Source organism: Sesamum indicum, linkage group LG10 (assembly GCF_000512975.1).
Source record: "Sesamum indicum cultivar Zhongzhi No. 13 linkage group LG10, S_indicum_v1.0, whole genome shotgun sequence".
NCBI lineage: Eukaryota > Viridiplantae > Streptophyta > Magnoliopsida > Lamiales > Pedaliaceae > Sesamum > Sesamum indicum.
Window position 1 is genome coordinate 9,955,755 of NC_026154.1, and position 21,492 is coordinate 9,977,246.

The following is a 21,492-nucleotide window of genomic DNA, read 5'->3' on the forward strand; positions in this document are numbered from 1 at the left end:
CCGATTCTTTCCTTGATGGTTCTGTTATGGAGAGAGTTCTACAGCGGCGCAGCTTGCGCATGCGAAATATGCAGAGAGCTTGGCAGGTGTGCATTTGATTTCAATGTGAGTATTTGTCGTCATGCATGCTAGCTTGATCCGTCAGAGATGCCTGTTTCGTACCTGCTTCATATTGATATGGGCCAAAAAGTTCATCTGATTTCAAATGTTCATTTAGCAGTATGCATCAGCTCTTGAATATTCAATTGTTTTAGCACAAGATCTACTGTATCAGATTCCAATCCTCATTTGTGGATGTTGGTTTTAGATTTTCTTGCCTTCCTTTTTGTTGTGTCCAAGAGTATTTATAGAAGTGGTTGTTGACTGCTTTTGAGGAAATCTGTGCTCACACTTCCCTATATTAAATGGTATGGCATACTTATTCAGGCTTTTAGAGAGTCGAAGAACTCAGGGTTAGATCTATTTGAGAGGTGGTGGATTTGCATGTAATGCACAAGCATACTCTATTTGCAGATCCAGTCGTCCAGACATCATTGGCCTGTCAAATTTAGATTCCAATACACAAAGGAGTTATGGATTTTGCCTCTTATATAAGTGGAGGACTATGTATGCATTGTTTTTCACATATTCATAAGCATTCTGATTTTGATTTCTTGAGCTTAACTATACTTTCTCATTAATGCTTGAGAATCTTATATTTTGGGGCTTGGTTAGCTGGTAATATGGGTTTCCATACAGGAATCACCTGAAGGTAGGAGAATGCTGGACTTCAGGAAGTCTCTCCCTGCGTTCATGGAGAAGGAAAGGCTCCTTCAAGCAATTGCGAGGAATCAGGTTTAGTTCTAGAACTCTGTACTATGTGTTTGTGATTTTCACTTGCACTATCTATCGCCAGTGAGAGGGTAAGTGGTGAACAAAGTTTGCTCCTCGTAGAGACTTGAGGTTCTATTTCATCGAAGGAGGTTAACGCATCGTGTTGAATATAACTTTTGCTTAGAGGATGGTTCTTACTTCTGTGGGTGTCGGATTGTGCTTGACAATTGGTTGTTTTACTTATTTTTTCTGCATCTAACTAACCTTTTGAGCTCCCTACATTTCTACTTGTGAACCATGGGTACCAAATCTAGACCTTTTCCCTTTTATTGTTGGTGTTTTTTTCCTAAATGTACACATGAAAAGAATAAAATGCAACGAGAATTAATCATTTCCATTTGAATACCCGTCCACTTCATTTTCTTGTTGAGCATATTCCTGGTGAAATAAAGTTTATGGAAACATGTGTTTAAAATTCTGAAGATTGATGAGATTGGTTGTGCAAACCCCATGCTTGCTCCTTTTACCATCTGCACCATCATAAGCATGTATATCAGATCTCAGATAGACTGAAGAGCAAAGATTGCTTTTGATCTCAGATAGACTGAACAGCAAAAATCATGTATGTCAACTTATTTCTACGAGGTGTATCCTTCTTAGATGAGTGTATGTCAAATTATTTCTACAAGGAACTATCTGGCACAATGAACAGAGGCAGAATTCTTGTGGTAGATATTTGAGACACTTTTGGTTTTCTGTGTTTTTAAACATCTTTGAAGGAGGTCTAAGAGTGATCATCATGGGAGTTATAAGAATTTTACTCTCCTCCTTCTGATGGTTTCCTTTGTTGGAGATCTTTCTATGTGATGTAGTTAGACTGATGAAGGATGCATGTTCCATGTTCTTGAGACAAGTTTTTTTACTACTTTGATCTGCTATGCACAACTATATCCTTAAATTTTTGGCACTCTTCGATTTTTTGCCTGAAGATTTTTCTTAAATTATGTGAACAGGGATTTAGTACTCAGCCATGTCTAGTATTTTGTACAATTCTTGCTAAATTGTGTGTCTTGTTTCTCAAATATAACACTTCATGGTTCGTATTACATCTTTTTGGTTTTGCGGTTCTTTCCTGTAACTACATGTTGTATTTGCGTAAATATGGTTCTTATTTTCCTTGTGACAATAGGTTGTGGTGATTTCTGGGGAGACTGGATGTGGTAAAACCACTCAACTTCCTCAATATATTTTGGAGTCTGAAATAGAGTCCGGTCGGGGAGCATTTTGTAGCATTATCTGTACACAACCTCGAAGAATATCAGCCATGGCTGTTGCAGAAAGAGTTTCTGCTGAGAGGGGAGAGCCTCTTGGGGAATCAGTATGCCTGCTTTCTACATTCTTCCTTTCAACTTGTTTCATTCAAATTTAAGTGTCCAATTATTTTAGTGAGTTAAGTGAATGCCAAAAAACTTATTACCAATTTCGAAACTTCTCCTTTTGCTGTCTTGAACGGAGATATTTTTTGTTAGGTTGGATTTAAAGTAAGATTGGAGGGAATGAAAAGCAAGAACACACATTTGCTCTTTTGTACCAGTGGAATTCTGCTCCGTAGGCTCTTGAGTGATAGAAACCTTGATGGCGTAACTCATGTTTTTGTTGATGAAATTCATGAGCGAGGCATGAATGAAGGTGATATATAAGTACATGGATTTAGTTGTTTTTTTTTGTTTTTTTTGTTTTTTTGATTGGATGTTTCCTATTGTCATCGGATTCTTGACATGCCATTCCTTCCTTTACCAGACTTCTTGTTGATTGTCTTGAAGGATCTTCTTCCACGGCGGCGCGATTTGAGATTGATCTTGATGAGTGCAACTCTGAATGCTGATCTATTTTCGAGTTATTTTGGTGAAGCACCAATGATTCACATTCCTGTAAGTTAATGTTAGAAAAAACCCTAATCAAGTTAAGAGTTTCTGGTGTCGAACAGTTTCGTGCAAGAATTTGCTTTTGTAGGACAGAGTCTCGTGTATAAAATTCTTCATGTGCAATTTCAAAGTATTTCTAGATTTGGATGCAACCTCCATGAGTTAACTGTACCGTAGCTTCTTGTTCTGAAACTTAAAATTAGTTCTTATTCTCGTTCTAGCTCGCCCTCTTTTCCCTATCCTTGCTTAGTTGAGTTTTTCTGTTGTTCTGAATGGCGAATTTTATTTCCTGGTTGCCACTGACCAGTAATGAGTCTCCTAAAGATGAGGCACTTGAACTTATTTACTCGTGGCATTCTTGGTAATTGATAATGTTTGGCCTGAATATGTTTAATTTTCATTAGGCTATATATTTTTTATTATTATGTACCATGTGAATAGGGAGTGTTTCATGTGGATGCAGGGTTTCACCTATCCTGTAAGAGCTCATTTTCTGGAAGATATACTGGAAATGACTGGGTATAAGCTGACTTCATTCAACCAAGTAGACGATTATGGCCAAGAGAAGATGTGGAAGACTCAAAGACAACTAGCTCCAAGGAAAAGGAAAAATCAAATCACTAATCTTGTTGAGGTAGGATACTCTAATTGACATGTGACCTACATTGAGAATGCTAATAAAATTTTCCCGTTGCTCTTATTGTATGTGCTGCTTTGGGTTTCGTCATTTCATTGCTTAGCGTGTAGGACTTGTTTCTGGGAAGATATGTAACTTATACATCTTCTCTTCTTTCAATAATTCAACCCCTAGTGTTGGAATACAATTCACCTACTTAATGCAAATAATAACACTTGGTTCTGTATGATTGAAGCGCCAAGTCTATATGGTACGCCATTTGAATTAATAATGCTAAATTCTTTGAAGAGATTGCGACTGTATAAAGTGAGAGACTGTATAATGTGAGGGAAGGAACCAAGCTTTAACATCTTATGATCCCGATCCTAACATATAGTTGTTTTATCTTACTATCTGGAATTTGCTTTGTTAGGTTTCTTGCATTCGCGCTTGCTAACTTCTTGGTTAAGTATTTTACTGAATCCGGGCCGACCAATCGGACAAGTGATCCAGTAAAGGTGACTCATAACTTGACTGGTTCTATCGCTGGTCCAGTTTTGAAAACATTGATTTCTGTAGCAAAGAAAGCTACAATTTACACTAGAAAAACTAGTTCTTGAATTTTGCTGTAGGGACTCAATTATGGAAAAACGTAATTGGAGGAACTTTCATGTTGTTATTTGGGTTTGTTTTCTCAGGTGGTTATACTAGTATTATTGTTTATATATCTTTTTCCTTGAATTTTGAATACTGCTTACTGTATTATCTGCACTTTATTGGGATCCATACCGTCAAGGAAGAGCCGGGCAATTGTCATGTTTCATACCAGTAGGGCTCGATTTAATTTTTGCTGTTTATATTATGAAATTGTGTATTTCTGTTTTCATTGCCATACTTCACTGTTGCAGTCTGTTCTCTCTTTTCTTGTAACTGTTATTTTTTATCGTGGTTGTGTAACCTTTAATATACCAAAAGAATTCGTTTATTGCACTTATATGACTTTAGCAATAAATTTCATCTAATAAGATCTGCTTATACTATCATTTTATGGACAGGAAGCGCTGAGTAAATCAAATTTTGAGAATTATAGCTCCAGGGTACACGAGTCCTTGTCGTGCTGGACACCAGATTGTGTTGGATTTAACCTTATTGAAGCTGTACTGTGTCACATATGTCGCAAGGAGCGCCCTGGTGCTGTGTTAGTATTTATGACAGGGTGGGAGGATATTAGCTGTTTGAGGGATCAAATAAAAGCTCACCCTCTCTTAGGAGACCCCAATAGAGTCCTTTTGCTTACATGCCATGGTTCAATGGCAACCTCCGAACAGGTACAGTGTTTCTGAACTCCAGGAACTTTATATTTGTTATTGCTTTCTTGAAGCATCTCCATCTTACCATAATCATTGTTATTCTTATCTTTCTTCGTGCTGCATTCAGTTGTCTTGCTTGTCTGAATCATTTAGATGTTTATTTTAATTCTTCATATTTTGTTTTTCAAGCTATAATTTGTTTGTGTTTATTGTGTTTTGTCTTGCCAACTCCAATTTATTTGATATGCATAACTTGCTTCTCATGGGATTTTCTCCAATGCATAATCTTTTCTGTTGTTAGTATGTTTTCTTTTTCTTGATTGAAAATTAAATTGGTTGACCAAACTCTGAGGTTTTTTGTGTTACAGAAACTCATATTTGAGAAGCCACCTCCTAATGTTCGCAAAATAATACTAGCCACAAATATGGCCGAGGCAAGTATTACAATTAATGACATAGTTTTTGTTGTTGACTGTGGAAAAGCGAAGGAGACCACTTATGATGCCCTTAATAACACACCATGTTTGTTGCCTTCATGGATCTCCCAAGCTTCTGCTCGGCAAGTGAGTTTTATGTTTTTGGTTACATTTTCTTGCTTTCTGATGCTGTATGTTTGGCAAAGAAAAAAAAGATGCATAATCTGATGAAATGGAAAGAGACTTAATTGCTTCACAAGTTAATTCGAGAAGAGGCTTAATTTCAGTACATTGTTGGTGCTGCACGTGTCTGCAGTGTATTTGAATTTCACTGTGTTGCTGAGTTTTTGAATTTATCTCCATATAATACCGTGAAGCAGTTCCAATATACAATAGGCCATACTTAAAACTGTGTCATACCATTTTTATAATGTCAAGCTATAACGAGGGTTAGCTGATTTCATGTCATGCATTTTCTTCAATTTTATTTGTTATTACTAAATTATCCTCGTCTTTGTTTGTGTAGTGACTATTGTTGCTTCATGTTATCTATTTGGTTGCAGAGAAGGGGCAGGGCTGGTCGTGTGCAGCCAGGCGAGTGCTACCACCTATATCCACGATGTGTTTTTGAAGCTTTTGCTGAATATCAACTTCCTGAACTTTTAAGAACCCCCTTGAACTCTCTCTGCTTGCAAATTAAAAGTTTAGAAGTTGAAAGTATTGGAGATTTTCTGTCTGCTGCTCTTCAGCCGCCTGAACCATTGGCTGTAAGGAACTACTTTTTTTCCTAGGGCTTTGTATTTATATTCTAAAAAAATATTTTAGAAAGGCATAAAATGTAGAAATTTATGTCATCCTTCCATCTAGGCAAAGTTATAAATTTCCTTTTATAATTCTTCAATTGGAGATGGACAATCATGCTTGATAAGTCTCAATAGTACTTCCTCATGAGTTGAAATAACCATTTAGTGATGGAGAATGGGTGAATTTTTATCCACTGGTCTCACTAGTATCTTCAGAAACCCACTCTTGCCATTGTCCCAAAACTCTCTACCTTGCAACTTGGAACTCTGGGAATCCAGATTCTTGTTTTGGTACGGACCATCCTTGCATTGTTTTGAGGTGGAAATGATGTAATGAAAGATAAAATTAGAGATCTATTTTAAGCATTCGGAAGAAAATTGATAATATTTCTCTTAGTTTAAAGTTCCTGTTATGCTTCTTCGTTGTCTTAGACTAGCTTAGATTTAGATTACTGAACTTTATAACTAATAAATCTTAAGAAGCCTACTGTGGATCTTTGAACTTTCCATGATGTAATGCTTTAGCCTAGGAATAACCTTTCATGGATTGCAAATGTTCATGCTCTAGCTTGGAGTAACTTTTATTATCAATGGCCGGTAATAATGTTATGGTGCAAGAAAAAGGCTTGAAAGATCCAAGTTGGTATAGGATGCATGTAGCTATAGAGATGTGTTTAACTTAGCATTTTGTTTCTCAGTTAGTGTTTATTATATGACTAGAAGCATTACTTAAAGTAGGGAGCTTTTAAAGGGGAGATGTGGATTCTTGTGGAAACACCTGATACAATTTTCATTTGCTTTCGACATATCTGACTGTTTTCCTTGTGAGTATAAGGATTTGTAGACAGATGACCAGCTACTCTTTGTACATTAAATGGCTAAATCATTTTGACTAAGTTGTGAAGAGTTCATTATAAGCAAAACTCAAGGGATCTGGGGTTTTGATGTGCTCTACATTATTCAAAGTATTTTGTTTCTTGATGTTTCTTCTTTCTGGCTGTGAATTCTCATGTTGTCATGGTGTCACATTATATGTATACTTGCAAGGACATAAAACTAAACTCTGAGGATCAGCTTTCTTTCCTGTAAGGCGTATGAAAAAAGTACTGGTAAAGAAAGCCTTATTTAGTCATCTCTTGAGCGGGGCTATTTCCTTCATTTAGAAGCAGTAGGTTTTGTAATATCTTGACCAGTCAATAACCATTACCTTTTCATTATCCCGCATATTTGGGGCTAATATCCATTGTTGGAAGTTAGTGGATAGTAATAAGATGCTTAAGTTTTGATCCCTCACATCTTAACATGATAAATATGATTTTGGTGACTCTTGAGTGGAAACAATTCTCAAGGATTTATTATGTCCATGAACCAATTCTGCAGATTGATGACCAAAGCTTATTAACTGACATTTGAAAATTTTGTGCAAGATCTTGCACTTAACTATTGAATAGCATAGTGATAATATTGCAGCTGCTAATCATTTCTGAATGATGTGCTGATCTACAAATATTTTGTAGTCAATGGGTTCGCACCAAATTCTAGAGTTGCAGATGTCTTCTCTAGAATTTAAAAATTTACCTCTTGTTCTGCTCCCTCTCTCTCTCTGCATCTTTGAGGTTTGAGTTTTTGTTATTCCTTTTCCCTTTTCCAATTTTCGGGCCTTAAGAAAGTAGGCAATAATTCTATATGTAACGTATTGTTAAGAATATAAAATTATTTCACCTGTTTTCTTTCCTTACTCAGTGCAGTGATTTTTTCTTGATCTATTCGTTCTGAAAATTTCAGGTGCAAAATGCTGTTGATTTTTTGAAGATGATTGATGCATTAGATGAAAATGAGAACCTAACACATCTTGGTGCGTGAATTAGACAACATCTTATAGTGTACTTCTCTTATAAGTTCTTGATATGTGTACCTTTCACCTTTTATTTGCATTAACTTCTATCCTCAATTGATCAGGTAAGTTCTTGACAGTGCTTCCAGTTGATCCTAAGCTGGGGAAAATGCTAATTATGGGTGCTATTATGCGCTGCTTTGACCCTATTTTGACTATTGTATCTGGCCTCAGTGTTAGGGATCCTTTTCTTTTGCCTCAAGATAAGAAGGATGTAAGTCAGCAGCATAATATTTCTTGTCACTGCCAAATGCCTTTTTCTTGTCAATGGAGTTTTATTTATCTAGTTCTTATTATTTCAAGTGTGATTGTTTTGTTGTCCGTAGCTATTATATCGAGGAGTCAATTTGAGGGCATGGCAATTTACTGAACTGGCCATTGCTATGCACTTATTGAACAATTCTTTTTGGGTAAAAAGTAGAAAGCTCCTCAAAAACACATGAGATATTGGCATCTCCCACCTGTATAACAAAGAAGACACAGTGACAATAACCCTACTGTATTTTTAAAAGATGTTATTGGCTGCTTCATGATTTATGAGCAGGACGTACAAAAGTTTGGTCTGCAATTTTACAATAGTGCAGTTTGCTATAATTAAAATCTCATTTATTTTCTGTTTCATTCTAATAAGGCTTGGGGTTGTGGGACTGTTGGCTTTAATTATGCTGTCCAAGGAGTGGCAAGTTACAAGTATTACTATGCTACTTCCTGAAGAAGTTTGCGTAATCACTGGTTGAACCAGATTATGTGTATTTTGATGTTTCTTTATCTGTCAAGTATTTTGTGTAAATTACTAGATTTGGGTGATGAGGAATGACCTCTGTTTCCTGTACAAGGTAAGAAAGGGGTTATGTAGGGAGATTGAATGTTGATTTTAGTGTGAAAGTATCCTCTAATATATATATATTATTCATACAATATTTTAGTTAATATAAGAATTGAATGATGATCTAGTTAGTTTCTAATATTTATTTCTTGTTGCCATCTTCTAAAAGATATGTTATCAAAACCTGTTTCATTTCAACATGCCTCCAATTAGTCTCATGCTCGCATGATCATTATCTGTATTTGGAAAAGCTGTTGTGTGTAGCTGTGATCCTTAAGTGCTTAACAACTATCATCTTGGGATCTTAAGGAATTAAACTCATATAGCTTTATTTAGCCTGATTTGATTTGGGAAATCCATGAGATAAGGAAAAAACTGTCAACATTTGACAAAACCACAATCTTATAATTAGGTTGAATTTGTGAGAACAGGAAGTACAAGTTCTAAAATGACCTATATCGAAGGTGAAGGTAGGTGCGCACTGCTCTTATACATGTAATCACTGGAGAGGGATACATTTGCAGATTCCCATGTCTAACCTTGTTTTATGAATTTCGATGGATTGATAGTGTTTCCATTTTTATTGTGTAAGATGATAGAAGCTTAACTAATGAGTTTATTCAATAGCTCAACCTCAACTATATATATACTGGGATTTAGGTGAAAATGGTGAAGAACCACGGTTTTCCATGTTAAAAGTAAAGAGTGTGTAGGAAACTACATATACTCATATTTTGTGGCTGTCTTTTCAAGTTGGGGTGTGTATGTTAATCATGATCAACTCGTACATAAATCTTGAATTGCTTGGCTGAAGACATCTTTTATCCCTTCTGAAAGAGTAAATAAGGTAGTAATCTTCTGGTTCTTTACTGCTCAGTTCTCTCGTGTAACATCCGACTGCTAGCAATATAAGTAGCCATTGAATGTCACAATGCCTAGGCAATCGCTTATTGTAAGGTAAACTCAGTTCCACTAGTAGTATGTGTCTTACCCCTATATTCAGCTTCTCTCTCTACTGGATCTAGCAACTGTAGTGTGCTTCTTACTTCACCAGATCACAGGTGCAATGTTCCAGAGGTTCATTTTCAGCCATTTCTAAATCCAACGTAATTTGTAGCGATATTTCCACGTGCCCATCTTGTGTAAGAGCAAGCCTTTACCAAGCTGGTCTTCATTTACTTTAGAATCCTAAGAGCATCTACCTGAGGGTTAGGTTTGGGTTTGTCCATTAAATGACTAACCACTTCTTCGGATAAGGAGATATCTGTTAACATGACAACTAGATGGCTCAACTTTCCGACTACGTATGTACTTCATCCAAATACTCACCCTCATCAGTCCAAAAAGCAAGATTAAAATCCATAAGCCTGTCAATAGGTTTTTTTAGTGCCAAGTAAACTATTTTCCTCAACTAGATAAGGGCATACTTCCTCTTAGAAAATGGGGTACACCTGCAGTGGTTGAGTAGGATCATGTGAAATAGGAGCAGGAGGCTGTCAATAGGTTTTTTTAGTGCCAAGTAAACTATTTTCCTCAACTAGATAAGGGCATACTTCCTCTTAGAAAATGGGGTACACCTGCATTGGTTGAGTAGGATCATGTGAAATAGGAGCAGGAGGGAAAGAAGAGGTGATAGGCAAGGGAAGAGATTCAAAGGAATCTTTCAAGGATAGGTGTTCGTGTTCCTTTAGTAGTATGACATCGACGCCAAGAAGGTGAAGTCAGCAAAAGTCAAGGACTTACAAGAGACCAGATCATAGCAATGGTAACCTTTACACATAAGAGAATACCCAAGAGAGGAGATGTGCACGAAACAGACACCACGAAGAATAGGAGGATTATGGAATAAGGCCCTGTGGGGATAATGACTGGAATGTCTTCATGAAGAACACTAGAGGGCATTCAATTAGCAAAACAAGCAGTAAGAATTGCATCTCCTGTAAGAAAGGATTAGGAACATTCATTTGCATCATAAGAGTGCCAACATGTAGAAGGTGATGTTTTCAGTATTTCACTACACCTATTGGGAAGTATGGGTAAAAGAAGTCTGATTTAAAATTCCGTGGGACTCAGAGAAGAGAGTCCTTTTTCTGAATGAACTCCAAAGTATTATCGGTCCGCAGAAGATGCATATTAATTTATTTGCATCATAAGAGTGCAAACATGTAGAAGTTGATGTGTCTGTGTTCTGCTACACATACTGGGAAGTATGGGTACAAGAAGTCTGATTTAAAATTCTGTGGAACTCAAAGAAGAGAGAGACTTTTTATTGAATGAACTCAAAAGTATTGTCGGTTCGCAGAACATGCCTATTAATTAAGAACTAAGTTTGCATTTCTTTGTCAAACGAAGATATTACATGAGGTGTAAATAACTTCTGAAATTAGCTGTCTCTATGCAGAGATTAATGAGCTGGTTTACATATAACTTATATATGCAGTTAGCTGGGACCGCCAAGTCCAGATTCTCAGCAAAGGACTATAGTGATCATATGGCTCTTGTTCGCGCATATGAAGGATGGAAGGATGCAGACAGAGAAGGATCTGCATACGAGTATTGCTGGAGAAACTTCCTCTCTGTCCAAACACTTCAAGCTATCCATTCCCTTCGTAAGCAGTTTACCTACATTTTGAAAGATGCTGGGTTGCTAGACACAGATGGAGCAACTAGTAACAGATTAAGTCACAACCAATCGTTGGTTCGTGCTGTTATTTGTTCTGGCCTATTTCCTGGTATTGCATCTGTAGTGGTGAGTTCCTCTGTTTGTTGTGCTTTTTGAAGTCAAGGAATTAAATGCTAGGTTTGATGCACATATTTTCCTTTATTTGCAGCACAGAGAAACGTCAATGTCTTTCAAAACAATGGATGATGGGCAGGTGTTACTCTATGCGGTATGTCCTATGGCTTATCTTGTTATTGGCTTCTGACAGAGGAATAGATCCCACATGCATAGTTGCTTGAGTATAATTCTTTTAATTGTCTTTTATCATTATATGTATTTCTTTTCAGTAAAATCTCTGTTGGGGCTAAAAACAACTATATTGTCCACATTGTGTATTGTGGGTGCATTGGCATTTTTTCAATTAGAGGTGTTTCTTGCTGTTCCTTTGTATCTTTTGTAGAAAAATGGACCTTGTCCAACATGGTCAACTTGTTCCATGTGTTTTAGTCACATAAATGTCTTTGAAAGTCAAAGCACCAAAGAATGACAATTTGGAAGAACTCAGAAGTGGAGAACCAGTTCAGATTTAATTAAAACACTGGATAGATTTCTTGATGTTGAAAGACTCTTAATGATCAATAATGTTCAATAATTATTTCTAGATGATAAAATCAATGATCTTGCATGCCCAACCTGTTGACCTGCTAAACAATGCTTCTTCAACATTATGTGATGTTCTCACAGCCTTACAGATTTCTCAACTTAATTTCTCCGAGAGAAGACAAGTAGATTTGACTAATTAGGTTGGATAACTTAGCTTCCGAATGGAGAATGCTTATAGATTTAGCTACGTCTAGGGGCATTATAACTCGCATTGGGGGTTGAAAACAAAGGAAAGAAGATTGAAAAAAGATGGAGGATATGTCCACAGTATCTCTCGTTAGCTTCTTTGGCCACTGTAAGTATGATTTCCATCAGTCTCAGGAAATCTTCAGTAAGGGAACTTTAACTAATCAAACTTTGGTCAAGTCTTGAGCACTACATGCATGTTTATGGGCTTCAAGATGCCTCCCACTTGAATAAGACATATAGCTTTCAGACTCAAATTAAAAGTCAATATAGGAAGCAAGACTTCCATGAGTCCATATCATGCCAAATCACGACTTGGGAGTTGGAAAAACTTTGTTTCACCTTTTTAAAACCTTAAGAGATAACTTCACACAGATAAAGTAGAATTTCATCCCCGGTGAGCTGGAACTCTGAACTAATTCAGTCATGATGTCCTAGGTCTCCTTGGAAAGTCATAAGTTGATGTTGCTGCATCTGTACCTCTTTTGTTTAAATGAAGTTTTCCATTTTGTAGAATGTTATTTTACTGAAGATCTGATGTCATAATCACTTAGTCCAGTATAATGTTTCTTCATCAGGTTTGGGAAGGGAACCTCATTCTTTAAATGGATTTAAGTTTTTAATGTAGCAGAATAGTTGCTGAAGATCTGTTTGTGACAATCACATTACTTGACTTGTTTAAATACTTTTTTGGTCCAGAATTCTGTGAATGCACGTTACCAAACAATACAATACCCATGGTTGGTGTTTGGTGAGAAGGTGAAAGTCAATACTGTATTCATACGTGATTCAACTGGAGTATCTGATTCCATTTTGATCCTGTTTGGTGGTAAACTTTACCATGGTGTTACGGTAACTTTCTTTATTCGCAAATGCTCTTGTCAGATTGTATTTTCCTTCAGCATCTATATTTTTTGATCTTTAATTATGGTGCCCTTTCAGCCAGGAAATCTTAAAATGTTGGAAGGATATATCGACTTCTTCATGGATCCAAGTTTAGCAGAGTGTTATGTGACGCTAAAGGAGGAGCTTGATAAGCTTATACAGAAGAAGGTAAATTTGCATGTCCTTATTGTCTTTCATGTATGTTTCTCCACTTGGTCACTTTTCCAGAAAGTCGTATTTCTTTTTTAATTTGGGCTTTATCTTGTATGCATGTTCCCTCATTGGAAATGTAGGCTTTCACCACCACTTTGATTCTTCCTAAATTTCAAGAATTGAAAAATCTTGACACTTCTGGTGGCATGTCTGACACACTTGGTGGCACATTCTAAATGTTTCAAACACAGCAGGGTCTACTTTCATTTGAGAAAATATATGAATGACCAAAAAATTAACCAAAAGAAAAGTTCTTAATCTTCTTCTCGTTATATTTCTCTATGAAGTTGCTACTTTTTTCTTTTCTTCGAAGTATCGTCTAGAAATCACATTATTTGATTCCGACTTTGGCCAATATGAACATTTTTTTTTGGAAACTGTTGCTAATTACTTTCATATTTAAATATGTCTATATACTTCCATGAATATTTGCATAACATGAATTATTTTTATATAGTGGGTTTTCGTGTTGGAGCTTTATCGTATTCGAAAACTTTCAGGAAATGACTCTGCATGATACAACTTGCACTTCATATGTGTATCATATTCATTACGTCTCCTTTTGAAACACAAACAGTCCATTCGTATGCCAAAATTCTACAATGGGGTGGTAGTCCTGGCCCCTGAACAAGATCCAAGTTTTATACCCAAAAGTTCTCTTTTTGGATATTTGGTCACCATATATATCTTAAGCTAATTGATAACTCTGATTTCATTTCTACATAATTGCAATGCTATTGCCTTTATAACTGTGCGAATCCCATTATAACAGTGCCTTTGTAACTGAGTAATCAGGGGCATAACCTCCAAAGATCAGGTCTATATCAATATCAATACTATATATAATAGTAAGAATCACATTAGTGTTTGTTTCTACTATGAAAAGATATTTGTACCCTTACTTGAATTTTTTAAATAATAAATAAAAATTAGTTAAAAAAATAAAATAAAATTCTAATAAAATGGGAATTATTTAGCAGTACATCTGATTCCACTTTGACTATTTAGATATAATTTTAGAAGAATGATATTCTGATCAATTTAAATCTGATAATCTATATCTGCATCTATTTTTATAGTATATATGAAAGCGAGAATGGCAACGTTAATTGTTGTATTGTAGTACTTTTAGATATAATTTTAGAATATTATGATATAAAGTAGAATTATTTTGATACTAAGAGTTTACTTACATTAATATTTTATAAAAGTAACTAACAACTATTATAAAATCAATTAATTTTAAAAAATAGAAATAAAAAGATATTGGCAAAAGAATAGCAACAAAATCAATATAATATTGTATAATTAACTTCACAAAAATAAATACAAGCTTCAAATAACATGGAAAAACATTAAACAATAATTGATAGTTTAGATACAAGCTTCAAGTCTGTCGATGATTCAGGAAGATGAAAATCTAATTGATAGTTTGGATACATGTGGTTCTTCACTTGGATTTCATTTGTAGAAAATACGCATTTTTGGCGTTTAATGTTTTGCTGATTGATGAATGCTTGTGACTGGAGTGGTATTATCTCGCTATGCCTCTGAGCTAATGTGTTAGGCATTCACCATTTTGAAAGCTGGTGGGATTCGTGGCTTCTCATCATATCTAAATCTTGAAAAATGCAGCTTCAAGATCCCGACCTGGACATCGACAAGGACGGCAAGTATCTGATGCATGCTGTACAGGAGTTGGTATCGGGTGATCAATGTGAAGGGAGGTTTGTTTTTGGTCGTGAAAGCAAGAGACCAAGAGAGTCCTGTGATAAAGATAGGTTTACCAAAGATGGAACAAATCCCAAGAGTTTGCTGCAGACACTGTTGATGAGAGCTGGTCACTCACCTCCCAAATATAAAACAAAACATCTTAAGACAAATGAATTCAGAGCATTGGTGGAATTCAAAGGGATGCAGTTTGTGGGGAAACCAAAGAAAAATAAGGCCCTAGCAGAGAAAGATGCAGCTATAGAAGCGTTAGCATGGTTAACTCACACATCTGATAATAATCATAACGAAGATCATAATTCTCCACCAGATGTCACGGACAACATGCTGAAACTTCTTGGCAGGCGGAGGAGATCAAAACGGCATTCACATTAAAGTAGTGGACTCAGGACAGATTATCTGCCAGCTGAAGTCACTTAGTTCACATCAGGCAGTTGCTTGATCAGATTTTGATAAAGTTAAGGATAGAGCTCATTTGTCCACTTCTTCGATACAATGTGAGATCTTGAAGTCTAATATCTATTGTCCAGTCTTCTGGTGAAGGAGGCTTGGAACTCATTTTCTCAGATGTTCACGGAAGCGCGCCATGATTGCCTGTTGGTGCAAATGTTCTCATGCCGTTTTCTTTGTAAATATTCTCTCCACAAATATAGTGTTCAAAACTGTCTGTACAGCAACCTTATGCTGCTTGGATGGATCGCACCCCATAGGTGACCCGTGAGTTTTGGCACTACTATTTCTATTTGTTGGGAATTATAGAAAAAAAATAAAATATTAATTTATTATGATTTCTCAGTCAATGACTTCTTTTCTGTACCTTTATCTATAAAAGGAAACGGATTTTTAAACTTAAACTTGTTTTGATACCATTATACTAATTTATTATAATTTTAAAAATGTTCTTCAATTACTAGTTATTATCAACTTTTCAACTCATGTGGAATTTTCTATTTAATTACTTTTCTATAGAAAACAAATTTTATGCAATTACATACACTAGTAACTTAAATTTACACTCCTTTTTGTTTAATTTTTTTGTTAATTAAAATGAAAATAATATGTTAGTGCTTGTGTTGCATGAGGAAATATTTCATCTATATATACTAGTATAAAAAAATATAATCTTTTTGTTGTCTATAAATACTCTTAAGTTGATTTTTCATTCTTTTTATTTGTTTCATTCTTCCTTTGTTTTTTATTTGAAATGCGATATATTGATTTATATATTTTAGTGCGTTGAAAAATTATTTACTATATGTATATTGAGATGTCCCATGAAGACGAATATAATCTACGAACACTTCTTTGATATCTCTGGAGTTTTCGTCTGTTTTTTTAAAATTAATCTTCATTTTTTTTTTCAAATTTCAAACTTCCGCATCTAATTTTTTTCTCTTTTTTCAATAATCTTTTTACTTTTTAATACATTTATTTATTCAATTAACATATATATATATATATAAAATAATAATTACTTTTTAAAATTTAAAAATTAATAGTGCGTGTAGACTTAAGCATTCGACTGCGACATGTAATAGTTTCAAAGGATAATTACACTACTCTTATTTGAGATTAGGTATAATTACACGTAAACTCGTATCATTTAGAAAACTACATCAAGTACCCTTAAGGTTTGAGTCCGTCTCACAAATAGGTTCATCCGTTATTAATATTAATTGAATTTATTGATATCAAAAGCAAATTGAATAAAAATTAATATTTGCTATCGATTGATTTTTTATTAATTTATTGTAGATCAAATAATATTTTTTCGATTAAGCTGCTACTATAATGGTGAAAATATACATCTTCGAGCGTGTTAGATATAATTTCTCAAATTATAAAGAATATACGTATAATTACACAAAATTTCAAAAAAAAATAGTGTAATTATCCCTAGTATCAAGCACGATCCGCGGCTTGTTTCAAACTCAGTTAAATTTTTTAGTGTATGTCGTCAAGTTTTGATGCCTCCACTATAATTTGATAGTCTGTTATGTACTTCCGTATTAGCCACTACTCTGCATCCAACGAATATTATTAAAACGAATCAAGAAAAAGTTTTCTTTCAATAAATGAAAAAATAAATAAAATAATAACCTTGATGAGTTATTTATTAATTTTTTTTAACACAAATCACCTATTTTATATTAATCAAAGTCCACTTAGGGAGCTTATACATAGGCGTCTACGTAACATAGGTTATCATTTTGGACAAAACATATAAAAAAAGCGGACAAATATAATAAACTTGGTAGCATTGGGTAGTAAGTGCATATAGGTTTAGTTCCCTGAAATAAAACTGGAAGCTAGGAGTGTAAGCAGTGTGGATTCAATCAATTTAAATAATTTTTTGGCCTCATTTAATATTTGTGATTTTTGAAAAGCTTGGTTCAAGCCCAATTCAATAATCATCAAACTTACACTTTGCATTTTAATTGGGTTGGGGCAGGTTCTGGGATTTTTAGAATAGCGTCAACCACTTGTACAATCATATTAGGGGCAAAATCTTGTTTTGGTACTATTAGAAAATGTCAATTTTTGTTTTGGTATACAAATTTTTGTGAGTTTGGGTTTTGGTACCATTAACTCCAAAAATAAGTATTTTTTGTCCCATAAAGTCGTGTGCGGTGCACATGGCTGTTATGCTTCGTTAACTGCCATTGACCCCACCATTTTGGTGGGAAAAGTCACATGATTCTGCAAAAAAGGTGGAAAAATTGGTCTTTCAACATCCCATAGTATTTTTGGTACCATTAAACCTAAATTAAGCCTTTTCGGTCCCATAAAGTCATGTACTGAGCAAAATAAATAATAGAACACATTCCAAAACAAAAGATAGAATCCATAAACATGAAGCAAAATATATGGGTTATAAATAAACGATTTGAGTTAATTGAAACCTAGTTTGACAAAAATTCGACAAAACCCAGTTGACAAAATATATGTATTGCAATGCACAAGTTTTCTCTACTTTTTTTCTCTACATCTTTCTCTTTCCTTAATCCTTAAGTTGTGCCTTCTGAATGTCATTACACTGTGCAAGTTTGATAAAGTGACATATATTTTGCCATCCTATATAATGATATCTCCAATAGGACCTGTCATATCTAGGGTAAGGTTGATTAGATACAAAAGAGAATTATAACAGCAAGATATAAATTTAATGTGAAATACCTTGTGTGGGACGAGAAACAAAACCAGGAGGGTATCCAACCATAGGTGGTGGTGCCCTAATGTTGACCTTTGTATGCATGAAACTTGGTGGTGGTAATGATGTAGGATAGATATGTTGTTTAGGATTAGCATTATGGAAATGCATTGTTTGCGGCATAGTTTCCTTAAGAAAAAATATTGGGAATTGGTAGGTTGTAAATTACAACATGTAAAAACAATAATGGTCACAAGAATAGAAACAATAATATTAACAACAACACTAGAATAGAAACAACAACAACAATATTAACAACAACACCAAAATAACAATATGAACAACAACGCTAACAGTAACTACTTAATTATGAAAACTTAACAGCAACACTAAAATAGAAACATAGACGACAACATTTCTTCATCTTCTGTATATTAGAAAAAAATAAAATATCAAAACTTTATATAAATAGTAAACAAATGAAAGTAATGAAAACTTACAGAACAATCAGCTTCTGGTTGACTAACTACTTCAGGTTGGCTTATTGGGGGACAATCTTCATTCAGAATCACCTCATCGTGTTGTACGGGTGCTATTAAATGTTGTTTGGTTCCTGCAGCCTGCTCAAACACATCATTGATTGGGAATTGTTTAGCAAATTTCTTCCACTTGCAACCTTTTGTGGTGTGTCCTACTTGATGACAGAATTTGCATATCATTTTTCTCTTTGCCTTGGCAATTTGTCAATTGCAGTTGCAGGTTTCTTGCTCTTTCGAACCTTGTCAGGTTCCAATCTCCTTGCCCAAAATTCGGAGGCACAGGTGGAATATAACCAACTTTTTTCCATATTTCTAGTCCATCAAGAGGCATGATTGCTGGTGCATATACCTTGCATAAAGTGTCAATATGATAACACTCGTGCACAACCTCTCAACCCTATCTCTAAGTTGTTGCATTCTGGTCAATACATACTTCCTTATACACTCCAACATTTTCAGTATAGGCTTCTCTCTTGCATCGAGGTTGCAACCGTTGAAGGATTCACATAAGTTGTTAAGCAGAAAATCACACTTCGGGTACGTACTGAAATGACTCTTTGATCATTGTGAGGCTAGTTTGTCTTGCAACCACTCAAGGCATCTTATATCTAAATCAGCTATGTCTTGCATTGCACTTTGAATTAACTTATTGTAGTAGTCTTTGCTATTTCCCATAAGGCCTTCTTGTACCCCTACCCCTTAAATCCAGTAGTCTTCATGTTATTTTTATTTTTTTTATAGAAAAAACCTAAACTAAAACTGAACTAAATGAATCGAAGTTTGCTGAAGTAGTTTATTTGTACTATAAAGAAGAATAAAGAAGAATGAGTTAAATTGGATAAATATTAAAACCTTCTATTATTATGACTCACACAAAATCTATTTTCTACATCAGAAAGAACCTTTTCAAATGCTAGTAAGAGGCCCTTTGGGTTGTTTGAAATGAATGTGTAGGCATCTTCCCTTACAATGTTCAAATCTTCTTTTAATAATGTTAGAACTTATTCCCAATTATCTTTGTTTTCACTCAGAACTACTGCATATGCAAGTGGGAATTGGTTATTGTTTGAGTCGACACTTACTGTCGTGAGCAGAACACCTCCATGAGGCCCCTTTGAAAGCAGACATCAAGACCTATGAAAGGCCTACATCCGCTCAAGAATCCATTCGGCCCCTTATCCCCCCCCATGAATTTCACAGCAACTGTGGGGCATCTAACTGCTTCAAGGTATACCCTAATCTAACCCCATGGCCATCTATGAGTTGAAAAAGGCTTATTTTCAAGCATAATGCTCTAAACTTTTTTAACACATCAATTCTAAAGTATTTTTTCCTACTCAAATAGCCCAACTGTTCACAACACTTGTCAAGTACTAGCATCGAAAAAGTGTCCTTATCAACAAAGTCAAACACACTTTCCATACACCATCTGTACTCAGCTTCAGGATGAAATATTAATTTTTCCCCACGATAAATTCGTAAGCTGATAAAAAATTTATATTCACCTACAAATGTAATAGCATCAGTCACAAATAAATAAATTAAGAAAAAAGGGGGACAATTGCACAATAAGATTCTCGAGTACACCCAACATGTAGGGTACTCCTCCTTTAATTTATTTGGCATGATCTCTCAATAACACCCAACAAACAAACAAACAAAAAACAAAAAAAAAAACCCAACATTATATAGTAGGGGACCACATTGCATATCGCGTGCTTCATTCTAATACTAGCCCTAGAAATACCTGTAATGTTGGGGTTTGTTCTTGTTTCTTCATTCAGTGTCTGTTCATTTTGCTGGGTTCTGAAAACTGTAAGATATGGGTATTCATTTACTTAATTTCGTTGGAGTCTTAATTTCATTTGTTAATAATTCTATGCAAACAATAAATTTCAGATCATCTCTGAAAATATATTTTCTATCTCAAATTACATTTTGATCTCAAAACCTATTTATGTTCTTATAAGCAAAAAATCCCCATTATTTCGTGTTCCTAATAATTTGTATTTTTTCAAGAATTTGATTCCGCATGAAACAACCAATCCCAAGTTGTTCAACTACTAATTGAGTATTTGGTGCCTAAATAATTCCATTTAGAGGTTGTTCAACTACCTTTGGCGCTAGACGAGAAATAAAATTTTGTAACGGTCAAAATGCAAAAAGTCGTTACAAATTAAAATTTTTGAAATCAAAATAAAAAAAATGTGGAATTTTTATTTTCGATTAGCCGTTAGAAAGGCTGTTACAAAGGCCATTACAATAGTAAATTATACCAGTTGTTACAAAAGTAGTTACAAAAAACGAGCCATCTCAAAAATTCAGATTGGAAAATACAATATTTTTACATCTGGGCACCCGATTCATTCCAAATTTAAATATATACAAGTATGTGTCCATTAAATCATATCCAAATATATGATTTTAAATCACATGGCCTGATTTAGATATGAACCGTCTTGAAAGATTACTATTACATTACAGGAACGATATGTCGAAATCCGTATACCCGATATTGCTATAGCTTGACCGAATGGATTCTTTTATAAGTGTGATCATATTGACGGTTTGATATTAATTCTGACGGCCCAATTAACCCATGAAGTTCAACACTGTAAAATGATAGTTCAATCAATGTAATACTAATATTTATGAATATCAAATCTATTGCATACTGCATACATGTATTACTGTCAAATAATATTTTTTATTGTTTTAATATATTTCAATTATATTATTCCATACAATGATACATTTCCACAGCATTAAGTCGTTGAAAATAATAATTATTTTAAACAATTTTAATAAAAATAAATTAATTATTTAAAACATTCTTGGTAACGATTTTTGTAACTGCCC

General features: G+C 34.7%; 1 protein-coding gene across 2 annotated transcripts in view; it reads left to right on the forward strand.

Annotated features, from left to right (window-relative positions):
• LOC105172288 (DExH-box ATP-dependent RNA helicase DExH3) overlaps window positions 1–15,731 on the forward strand; it is a gene marked incomplete in the record, with an annotated part of 18,477 nt that extends 2,746 nt beyond the window's left edge. For both annotated transcript variants that reach the window (XM_020697333.1, XM_011093668.2), the window contains 16 exon segments: window positions 3–86; window positions 739–834; window positions 2,003–2,191; window positions 2,343–2,502; window positions 2,614–2,744; window positions 3,202–3,372; window positions 4,410–4,682; window positions 5,033–5,227; window positions 5,644–5,847; window positions 7,669–7,738; window positions 7,843–7,991; window positions 11,044–11,352; window positions 11,435–11,494; window positions 12,814–12,966; window positions 13,057–13,167; window positions 14,848–15,731. In XM_020697333.1, the coding sequence (XP_020552992.1) occupies window positions 3–86; window positions 739–834; window positions 2,003–2,191; window positions 2,343–2,502; window positions 2,614–2,744; window positions 3,202–3,372; window positions 4,410–4,682; window positions 5,033–5,227; window positions 5,644–5,847; window positions 7,669–7,738; window positions 7,843–7,991; window positions 11,044–11,352; window positions 11,435–11,494; window positions 12,814–12,966; window positions 13,057–13,167; window positions 14,848–15,318 (2,826 nt within the window).